General features: G+C 61.1%; 1 protein-coding gene across 1 annotated transcript; it reads right to left on the reverse strand.

The window, feature by feature from the left end:
• Nucleotides 1-781: 781 nt before the first annotated feature.
• Nucleotides 782-11,008, reverse strand: QSOX1 (quiescin Q6 sulfhydryl oxidase 1; the record flags this gene model as incomplete). Its single annotated transcript, XM_010580715.1, has 12 exons — nucleotides 782-1,590; nucleotides 2,007-2,186; nucleotides 2,423-2,567; nucleotides 2,663-2,785; nucleotides 4,727-4,856; nucleotides 5,050-5,184; nucleotides 5,651-5,796; nucleotides 6,030-6,120; nucleotides 6,905-7,007; nucleotides 7,187-7,235; nucleotides 8,541-8,641; nucleotides 10,828-11,008. Coding segments are annotated over 12 exons (2,115 nt in total), but the record flags the coding sequence as incomplete, so codon positions are not given.
• Nucleotide 11,009: the final 1 nt, after the last annotated feature.

An 11,009-nucleotide genomic window follows, 5' to 3' on the forward strand; every position in this document is an offset into this window, starting at 1 on the left:
CCCATTTTTTTCCCCCCCCCCCCCCCCCCCCCCCCCCCAGGCTCCCTCCCCATCACCCTGCTTGAGGACAAACCACCAGCCACCTCAACCATGGGGACATGCCTGCTGTATGGGGAGCAGCTGGCCACGGGTGCATCCAGAAGCATAAAGCAGGAGAAAACATACAATAGTAACAATTAAAAAAATTTAAAGGATTTAAACCAAGCCAGTGCTCTTCCCAGGGTGATGGGGGAGGCTGGAGTGAGGACAGCCGGCGGTAGGGAGATGGCAGGGACCAGCCGACACAGCAGGGCTGGCGTCGGCAAAAATAATTTATTCCACTAAGACAAGCAGAGAGTGAGCAACAGCGTGGGGAGGGGGCGAGGAAAGGTGGGGGGGCCCCAGTCCATGTCTCAAAGTGGGGGACACACAAAATGCAGCTGAACCCATGACTGCCACCCCCCGCCCAGCAGTGCCCGCTTTTTGGGGGGGCTAAACCCCCACACTCCTGGTCCCACTAGTGGTTTGACCCCAAAGGGCTGTTCCCCAGTACGGGACTGGGCTTCCCAGTTTGAAACCAGCCCAGCGCCGGGGAGCTCCCGGGGGCAGCTGGATGCCGAGATCTGAACTGCTGCCAGCATCCCAGCTCCCACGCACCCAAAAGGTGGCACCACAACCTGAGAGGGGGATGCCCCGACACCTCCTTCCCCCTAAAAGGAGCCCTCCAGCCATTGCCTCCACCCTGGGTGAGGCGACCGCTGCAAACGGGCGCAGCTCCCAGCGGGGATGCACCAAACCCCTTCTTGCTGGGGGACAAAACGCTGTCCCAGCAGCCCACCCACCCACCCTGGGGACAGCTCCCGGCCCCCCACAACCGCTCTCAGGCCACAGGGAAGCCAGGGCGGCCTTTCCGGGCGCGGGTGCGGAGGCGGAAGAAGGTGTACATGCCCAGGAGGCACATGGAGGAAAGGAAGTAGAGGGCAACGCAGAGGCTGATGTCCAGACGGGAGAAGCCCAAGCCGAGCACCCGCAGCCAGGGGCTCCTCCGCACGCCCTCCTTGACCTCCTCCTCCTCCTGGACCAGGACACCGGGAGCCCGCCGGTGCTCCCGGCCCACCCCAGCATCCCGGGGCAGGGCGATGGTGTCCCGCTTGCTGAGCCGCCGGCGCCGGCCGGCTGCTGCTCGCAGCGCCTGGCTCTTGAAGTGCTGCTCGCTGAAGGAGTCCAGGTCCACGATGTCCTCGCTCACCTCCCGCAGCTTGGGATTCAGCCGCACGATGCTGGGACGCCGCGGCTCGGGGGAGCCTGGTCGCCCCGGAGCTCTCATCTCGCCCTCCGTCTCCTTTTCCTCCTCTTCCTCCTCCTTCTCCCTCTCCTCTCGCAGGCCCTCAGTGCCCAGCCTGGCGCCCATCCCCTCCCTGACCATGGCGATGGGGTCGGCCTCGGCATAGTCCGGGTAGATGTTGGCCGGGGAGAAGTGTGCCTTGAGGAAGGTGAGCACGGCTGGCTCGTCCCAGGCGTGCACCCCCCGCTCCTCCTTGTGGCACTGGGGACACATGTCTGGCGGCGGCCACTGCAGCTTGGGGAACTTGGGGTCCTCCGTGTCACCTCCTGCAGGGAGTGGAGCCAGTGAGGGGGTTAGAGGGGACATGCAACGCAGCCCTCCCCCTGTACCGGTATAAACACCCCGGAGCATCCAGCAGCTGGGGATGGTGATGGCGACAGGGAGGGGGACATTTGGAAGAGCCGTCTCGGGAGGAGTGGTCCTCCGAGGGCACGTGGCAGCTTTGGGAAGCTCCCTGCGGGGAGCGTGTAAGGCTCAGCTGCATCTCCGGGGCAGTCTGTTGCTGCGCAGCCAGCTGCTGTCCCCTGTGATGGGGGATGATGACAACAGGATGTCCCCACCTCTGCACCCTAAGGCAGCCATTTGCCAGCTCCATCCAGGAGGAGGGATGCTCCTTCCACCTCGCCTCCCCTTTTCCCTTTGGGAAGCCGCCCTGGCTTCCCTCCTCGCGGCCCCCCCTTACCCGCCAGGCGAGCGTTGACCTCATTGTGGTGGGACCAGAGCCAGAGGACAGCCTCCTCCCGGCCTGCCACCCGATCCATGGACTCAGCTGCCATGGCCTCAAAGTGCTGGGCACACTCCTGGCAGCCAAAGAAGTGCCGGACGTAGCAGCGCATGGTGCTCAGCACCTCCAGCGGCAGCTCTGGGGAGAGGCAGAAGATAGTGGGGGACGAGAGAGCAAGTCTGGACCCCGCAGTGCCACCACCACCACGGTCACACAGCTGAGGTGGCAACCCCACACCCCAACTCTGTGGCTCTCCCTGCAGACCCACCTTGGGGCAAGACAAGCCTTTGCCTGCACACAGCATCCCTGCCCATGCCACAACCTGTCCGGATACCCCTTCCCCGAGACCCAAACCCCGCCAGGGACACCGATACCTTTGTCAGGGCCGCTCTGGGCAGCCTGGATGGTCAGCAGGTGGAAGACGGTCCAGAGCCCACAGGGGTAGCCACGGAAGTGGGGTTCACTGCCCTGGCAGCCCACCCAGGTCACATTGGTGGGGAGCACAGCGGGGTGGGAGGCCTGGAGGACAGACAGACACAGCGTGATGGAGCTGGTGGATGATGCAGGGTGGGAGGGAGAGGGAAGAGGGGAGAGGGTGCCCACGGGTGCCTTACATCTCTGTTATTCTTCATGGCCTCCTTCAAGGCGCTGCGGGGCAGCTCAGGCTCCGTCCAGTTCTTCAGCCAGCCGTCCACGGACTGCAGGTAGGTCTGCACGCAGGGGCGCCCGGGGAAGTACTGCAGAGGGGGAAGAGAGGTGAGAAAACCAAGACCCTGCCCTGGGAGCAGCGGGGCAGCCCGTCGGCACCCCCAGCTCACCGGGACAGGCACTGGGCAGCACCAGTATCCTCTACGGCAGCATGTGCTGGAGGGCAGTGCGGTCCTGGCAAGGTTTTGGTGCCTGGCCCCGAGGGGCTGGGGGCCGTGGCATGTCCCCCCCACGGTGGCGAGGTCCCCGCGTGCATGTTCAGGCTCCGAACCTTGGCCCCGTCTGAGGGAGGCAAAAAGCCACTCTGGCCATAAGTCAGCACAAAGCCGATTAGCAGCAGCACTTTAAAACCACAGGCGCTCCAGGGAGAGGAGGCAGCCCACCAGCATGTGCCACCGATGGACAGACAGAGGGATCGACCCACCGGGCGGACGAGACCAGCAGCACACAGGAAAAGCGACCAGGAATCGAAAGAAAGGAGCGTTTTGCTAAGTCTGAGCTGTTCTCCCCGGGCCCATGGGGAACCACACCAAAAGCCCCAAATTCGCAGGGGAATTCATCAGTGACCTGGTATTTCTGTTGCAAAACACAGTCATCCCCCCCGGCTCCTTCGGTTGGAGGCTTTGCTGCACAATTCCCTGCTTTCCAGGCACCGTTTCTTTCCAAGTTAGAATTTTTCCTCCCTCTTTATCTCTTGGGAAGGCAACAGTTAAGGCTGGGACCCGCTGGCTGAGCTCCCCCAGCCTGAGCCCAGCTGGGCTGGCAGCAATCCTGGGGACGCTGCTCCGTCCTGTGGATGAGCACAGCAACGGCAACGGCAGCGCCGGCTCAGCATCCTCGTGGAAGCCCTGCCACCCACCACCCCGGTGCCTCCTGCCCACATCAGGGACGCAGCTTCGGCTCCTTGCCAAATCCAGTGCTCGGCCAGCGAGGGGAAGGTTTGCAGGAAGAAAAAGAAGCTGATCAAATAAAACCACTGCTGCTCCCTGCCACCCCAGCAAGCTCATACACTTGGCGAAGGAGCTGGTGCAATGGGGGATTTATTTCCACAACCCCGTGGGTCTCATTAAAGGGAGAAATACTGAGGGTGATAGCTGGAGGCAAGCAGAGGAAAAGCCACATGAAGCTCTGAGCTGAGGACTTAAGACTTGTTGCATCAGTGGCTTGTGTTTGGAACTCTTTGCTCAGGGAGAGCAGGCAGGGGTGGGAGCGGGGGATGTCTCACACATCAGCAAGGGCTGGGTGAGGTCCAAACCGAGAGTGAGACCCTGGGTAACAAAGGGGGGAGCAAAGAAGGCGGGCATAGCTGGGTGAAGGTCTGCCAAGGAGCCTGGGCTGGGACAGGGCTCCTGCAACCCCAGCGGTGGGAAATTCAGCCAAACGCAGCTCTCCATCACACCAGGAAATTAAACTGCCCTGCTTCTGCTGGCTCAAAGCTCCTACACACTTCAGTTTCACCAAGCCCAACAGAGAAGAAAAAAGGAGACCTTAAATTAGGCCTGACTCAGAGCGGGAGTCCCCTTCCTGGACTATCAAAGGAGCCCACAGAGATCAGCTCCCCAAGCCGAGCATCAAAGTCAGATGATCAGAGTTACAAACCCCTCTGATCATCTCTGCCACCCCAACGGGTGACAGCGTCTCTTCTAAAAAGACCTACTGCCTCGACACCTCCTGCAAGTGCTGATCCTCCTCTGCCCACCAATACCGGCTCCCCACATCTCATCTGAAACTCTCCAGCTCCTGTTGAGACTCTGAGCTGACTTTGGGAGATCCACAGGGATGGGGACAGCCCCATGGAAGCCGTGGGACACACTGAGCACCAGGGCACAGGGCTCACATCTGAGACTGCCGCACTTCGCTACCCGTGAGCACTACGACATGGCGGCCCGCACCCTGCGTTTGCATTTCACTTTATAAATAGCTACATGGAGGTGTGGACAGTTCCTCTCCCAACACCAAAAATTTCTCACCTTCACCAACAAGGCCACGTAGCACTTGAAGGTGGCCAGCTGGTCTCCCGACAGCACAGCAGCGCGGGCAGCCTCTACCCGCAGCGAGTAGTGCAGCGTGGACTCCAGGTCAGCCATGTACACCTTGGAGCTGGAGAGTGCAGCGCAACACGATGGTCCATCAGCCCGTTAATTGCCAGCCCCAGGGACCCAGCCACGATTTGGGTTTTTTCCCAGGGGAAAGGCACGGTCCCAGCCCATTGCCCACCCATGGCCATAGCACCTCTTCCCTGCACCAGCCCCAGCCTCCCGCAGCCCCAGAATGATGGATGGGGAGGTCTGACCGGTCAGCATGCTTTGGCTGGGATGTGTTGGTCTCGTTGGAAGTGCTGACAGTTGTGTTCAGCTTGTAGGAGCCGCGGGTGACTCCCGAGAGCAAGCGCAGGTAGTAGGTGTAGAAGGAGCGTGCCTCTATGTGCCTGCAAGGAAGGAGAAGCTGTGAGCAAGCCCCTCTTCCATCCCAAACAGTCCCTGGCCCCCAGGAGGAAGCAAAGGAGACCAAAGGCTTAGCCAGACAGGCAACTCGGACCTGCAGAATAAGTGCAAGGTGGTCCATACTCTCTACCTGCCCCAGCAGCAGGTATCCTGGGATGCAACCTGGAGCAGAGCTGAGCCCCAGGCAGCCACACTGTGCCATCTCCAGGCAGGTGTGGCAGAGGGCTCACGGGGCTCGGTCACAAGTCATTTTCCCTTCCACCAGTTCCAGGCAGGGCTAGCAGTCCCGTTCAGTGCCCACCAGCAGTTTCCCACCCCCTGCCCGACCCAGCCACTGTCTCCTTCCTATTGAACTTTCCCACAATGACAAAGGAGAGCGGAGAGATGGGGCACAAGCCTGGCACCCCACCAGGGTCCCCGGATGCCCCCAGCCCCATATCCTGCACTCACACGGGCAGGCGGGAGAAGGAGCCATTGCGGAAGAGCAGGTAGCCGGAGGGGAAGGTGCTGACGCCAAACTTCTCCACGAGCTCCTCCTCACTGCTCAGCACCCTCCTCACTGCCACGTTCTCATACTGCAGCATGTCCAGTGCCACCTGCAAGTCCAGCGGCCCCAGGGTCAGCTGGGGGGGCGGCAAGACCCCAGCCCCACCAGGGGTACAGCAGGGCTATTTTGCACCCTGTATAACACTTTGCACCTGCAAAGCAGTGTGCAAGCTGACGGGGGAGGCTGCTGGAAGAGGACTTCTCTGCCCGAGGCACCCAGGAGTATTGGGCACTGGGGACATGGGCTTCAAGAGAAATGGGGGATAAATGCAGCTGTACTCACCTCTCTGCCCACAAAGGAGTTGCTCTTCTCAAAGATCAGTGCCAGGTACTGGTCCTTGTTCCTCTGGAAGAAGGTGCGAACCTCCTCTGTGCTGCAAAAGAGAAGAGGATGGCAGTAGGTGCCTTGGCATCAGCCAGATGGTGTACCCCGCCCCAAAGGAGGTTGTCCCTTGTCCCGGGGATTCAGCAGGGGATGTTGGTGTAGATCCAGCCCCACCGAGTGGGCACTGCCTCCCTGTTGAAATTTCCAGGCCAATTTTCTGCTCTGGTTCACAGGCTTTGAGAAGACCTGCCAGGGTCAGCCAAGGAGTCAGAAAACAAAGCATGGGCAGGGCAGAAGAAATCTCCACACTTGCCTGGGGGAAAAAAATAAGCAACGAACTTGAACCAGAGCTGTTGTTTTTTTGGCTAGGACACAGAGGCACTGGAGACCTGAAGCACATACCCGGTTCAACCATCGCTTCAGGAAAGCCAAATGCTTCCTGCCTGGCGTAGCAGAGCAACCACCTGCCTCCGGCAAAGACAACTCAGATCCCAGCAAATTTGCACCAAATCAAGAAAACCCTTTCTCGGGGCAGGAAAAAGCTGCTAACAGCAGCAGCCTCACTTGGCATGGCACAGCACTGCCACGTACTCAGCCCAGGTGCCGCTTGCTCTAATTAAGGCTGATGAGCAGGTTTGTTAGGAGATGCAACAACATGGCCCGTCTCATCCGGGGTGCGTAAATGGCTCTAGACTGGCCAGGTCATCTGTGTCTCCTTAGGACATGGGTCACGCAGCAGCTGCCTCATGCTCATTTTTGGCTCAGGATTTCCCCAGAAACCTGCTCTCCATGGCATGGAGGCCAGAGCCACCTCCCAGTCATGCCGTCCCTACCTTGCCGGCTCCAGCGGAGGACAGGCGGGCGGCCAGGTGTCCTGGCTCTGCTCAAGGTTGGTGATGATAGCATGGCGCAGGTCCTCAACAGTGGCACTGGGATCTGCAGGGGGACAGGATGCCAAGGGGTCAGTCCTGGGGAGGCTGGTGCCATGGGCTGAGCCGAGGGGAGCAGCTCTGAGCTGCCCGCCTGGGCTCCCTGAGGTCCCAACACGCAGGGGGTGTGGGCAGCTCGGCCGTTCACACCTGGGGCAAGAAAACCCCATGGCTCTGAATACTCACTGGTAATCCTTATCCCATCCTCTGCCTTCTTGCTAAAAGCTCTGAAGAACTGAAAGGGGAAAAAAGAAAAACCACAAGGGGAAACAGGAGTGACAGTGTTTGGAGTGGGACAGGGAGGCAGTGCAGCCCAGCACGCAGAAGCTCCCCCCAGACCAGCTCTGCCACGGTTTCCCCATGATGTTACAGCATGCCAACCGACACCAGTCACCACAAAGGGAGCTCCCAGCCGCGTCCCGGTCTTGTGGGGCACCCCTGAAGGAGAGGAATGCAGGCATGGGCTGGGAGCCATGTCCAGCCGAGGGCTGAGCACTGGCAGACAGCAGGGACCTTCCCGGTCCTGCAAACCACTATCTCCCTGCTCCAGAGCTCTCAAAAAGTAGGAGAAGGGGGGTTTTCCACACTCCTGGCCCCCCACGGTGGCTCCAGTGCCCACAACACAGCCAGAGCAGCGAAACCAGGTTGCATCAGGCAGGTATTTGCTTTGCAGGCTGGGCTGGGAGCACTGGCTGTTTGCAAAAGGTGTTTAGTGAGGACAGGGCATATGAAGCAAGTGACTTCTTGGCACTGCCACATCAGCTTGCCTCCCTGCCCCAGGAGACCTTTTGGTCAATGTCCCACAGATGGTTGGTGCTCAGGCAGTGGGTGCTTGGTGACACCTCAGGGCAGGGCTGAGGCACAAGACAACCTGCCTGGCAAACCCCCAAATCTGACCCCACCTTGGGCTGAGCCTGTAAGCCGGGACTGAGGGCATGTCTGACGAAAACCTTATCCCCCCCGTTCCGTCTCAAGGCGACCCTGGCTTTCACTGCCTGTACCTGGAGTGCTTCGGCTTTATTACTTGTGTTGGAGCGAGGCTCTGTTTGCAGTGGGAAACACTACAAAACGGTGTATTGACACAGCTAAGGGGCTGGGCACGGGCCCAGGAGGAGGGACGGCACCTCGCCAGCCACCGCAGGAGGCTCTCAGGAGAGCCCCATGCAGCCTCCCGCAGCACCCCTGCACGCTCCTCTGAAACTTGCGCCTGCAACCACTCTCTGCCCTCCAGCAGCCTTTCCCAGGCATTTCCGATTCAGGTTTCAGACTATCCCCCCTCCTAGGAGAGATCCAGCCTCTACATTTCACCACAAAGCAGCATGTTGGTTTTCCCCCTCCTTGTTGCTACATCACCCAGCAGTTGCACTGGCTGCAGCCTGGCCACAGTTATGTTTTGGGGAAGGATGAAACAGCTCCAGCCTGCAAAGCCTCAAAGGGAATATTTTGGTGCAATAGGACTATCTGATTAAGCAAGAGAGGGACAGGCCAAAAGGCAAACCACAGTGAAACCAGGCAAGTGCCCAGTGCACACGGCCCTTACCTTCAGCGTGGGGAAGCCGGTTATCCCAAAATCGGCACACACTTGCTGGTTGGCCTCGTCGGCGCAGTCAATGGCCGCCAGCATCACCGCAGGCCTCCACTCTGCAGGGACAGAGAACCTAGTCAGCACAGCTCAGCCCCTCTATGGCCCCAAAAACTGCCCTGCTCCCCACAACCGCTGCGGGGATCTCCCACTGAGCCAGCACACAGCCCTCCCGGCCCTAAAACGGCTCATGCCTCGCAGGAGACCAACCGACGGTTTCCAAGCCCCAAATACCCGAAGCCGCAGTCCGCGTTGGTGTTTGGTGCCCTACTTTTCGTGCGGCAGGAGCGTGGGGAAAGCCGTGCGAGGTGGGACCAGGCTTTGCACGCCCTGCCCTTCCCGGCACCCAAGCACAGGCAGCTCTGCCCGCAGCTGCCTGCCTGTCAGGTTCTGCCTGCCCAGCCTCTGCCCCAGCAGAAAGAGGCTGCCGGGCGAAGGGGAGGGATGGCTAACCGCGGCTGGGGGAGAGCAAGAAACACGGGCTCCAGCTTGTCTCACCCCAGACCAAGGACATGGTCGATAACCAAGAGGGAATAACCCAAAAACAGTGGGCGGGGCACCACAGCGGAGCCTGCCCAGGTACTGAGCATCTGCATCTCTCCACCACTGCCTCCCCAGAGAGGGTCCCTGGGGTAAAACAGAGATGAAGAAAAAGGGACATGGAAGCATTTCAAGCAGCAGTCTCTGAAAGCCAGCAGCAAAATGGAGATAAAAGCTCTGAAATGGCTTCTTTTTAGCGTAAAGGACACAAGCCAGAGACTATCCAGCCTCTCATTTGAGCGGACAGGGAGAGATGGGGCACAGGCACACGGATGGAGCCCACGCTGCCCTGGGTGGGAGCCTGCCAGAGATAGGGACCCGCTGGGACCATCCTGTGCCGCAGGTGACGGGGCAAATGAGCCGCTTCCCGCTGTCCCAGCACCAGTGACACAGGAGGGCCGGTGCCAAGCCCTGCTGCAGGGAGCCAGGCACGTTCCTGGACTCATTGGCACGTGGTGCCCGCAGGTCACCCCGGCATTGGCATCCTCCCCGTCCAGCCTGCTCCTGCGAAAATCCACCCATGGGAACGGCAGCAAGGATGCCAAGCGGCACGGGGGCAGCTTCCCCACCCTGCCTCCACGGGCACCCCACCCATGGTCCAGCCTCTGGAGCAGGGAGCCCTGGGGGGACCTAATTTTGGAGGGGGACCAGGAGAGCCGGCGCTCCCCTGCAGGGCCCGGGCACGCACCCCATTCCTCACATCCTGCCCCGCTGGGGAGAGCTGACGGCATCCCCTGGGAGGGACGGCATCCCCTCGGAGGGACGGACAGGACACCCGCCCCGGCCAGCGCCCTGACTCACCGGCAGCAACCGCGCTATATCAATTAGTGCAATAACAGGGAGAAGCCGTGCGCACCCCGGGATGCCAGGGGAGGCAGGATGAGCCCTGGTGGGGCGAGGGGCCCGGCAGTGGGGTGTGTGGGTCCCCGAGTGGGGTTGGGCACCAGCCAGGCCAGGCATCAAGGTCAAAGCTGAGAACAAACCGGCTGGGATCAGAGCCCGGCCCCAGCGCCCTGCCAGCCTCTCCCTGCAAGCACCGGGGAAGAGAGGGGCTGAGGGAGGGTCTGGGGGGGGGCAGCAGGACACCCCATGCCTGGGTCAGGCTCAGCCTGAGCTTCTCCCAGCCAAAGGGGCTCCAGGGATGCTGCTAAGCCAGGCCTGGCCATCACCGGGGGCGGGCAGGGGGGGCCTGGGCCTTCCCACCAGGCTGATGCTCCAGGGAGGCTGGGGCAGGGGTGCTGGGGATTTAGAGGTACTGATAGAGGGTAGGGCAGAAGGGATTGAGGGGTGCTGATGGGGAGGATGCTGCGGGGGTGCAGCGGTACTGAAGGGGCCAAGGATGCAGGGAGGATTTAAGAGTGCTGATGGAGAGGAGGATGATGGGACAAGGACGCAGGAGAGATTTAGGAACGCTGATGGGGGAAGCGGGGGCACAGAGAGGATTTCAGGGTGCTGACGGGAGAACAGACAGGGATGCAGGAAGGATTTAAGGGTGCTGATAAGGACACAGGGGCAGAGACACAGGAAATTAAATGAGGTGTTGACAGAAGACAGAGACGGGGATACAGAGGGGGAAACCAAGATCAAGGACACAGGGAGGGTTTGAGGGCGCTGACGGGGCAGGCAGGCAGGGATGCGGGGAAGGACGGGGGAAGCAGGGCAGCGGGGCACAGGGCAGGGGCAGGCAGCCGGGCCGGGGACTCACCGCGGAGGTCGTGGGCCAAGGCCCGCCATGTGGGCGCGAAGTGGACGCAGTGCCCGCACCAGGAGGCGAAGAACTCGACGGCCCAGGCGCTGGGGGAGCCCAGCAGCCGCCCCTCCGCCCCCGGCCCCAGCAGCTCCAAAGGGTCGGTGGCCGAGTACAGCCCGCGGGGCCGCGCCGCCGGC

Source organism: Haliaeetus leucocephalus, unplaced genomic scaffold, assembly GCF_000737465.1.
Source record: "Haliaeetus leucocephalus isolate CR32 unplaced genomic scaffold, Haliaeetus_leucocephalus-4.0 Scaffold730, whole genome shotgun sequence".
In the NCBI taxonomy this organism is placed as follows: Eukaryota; Metazoa; Chordata; class Aves; order Accipitriformes; family Accipitridae; genus Haliaeetus; species Haliaeetus leucocephalus.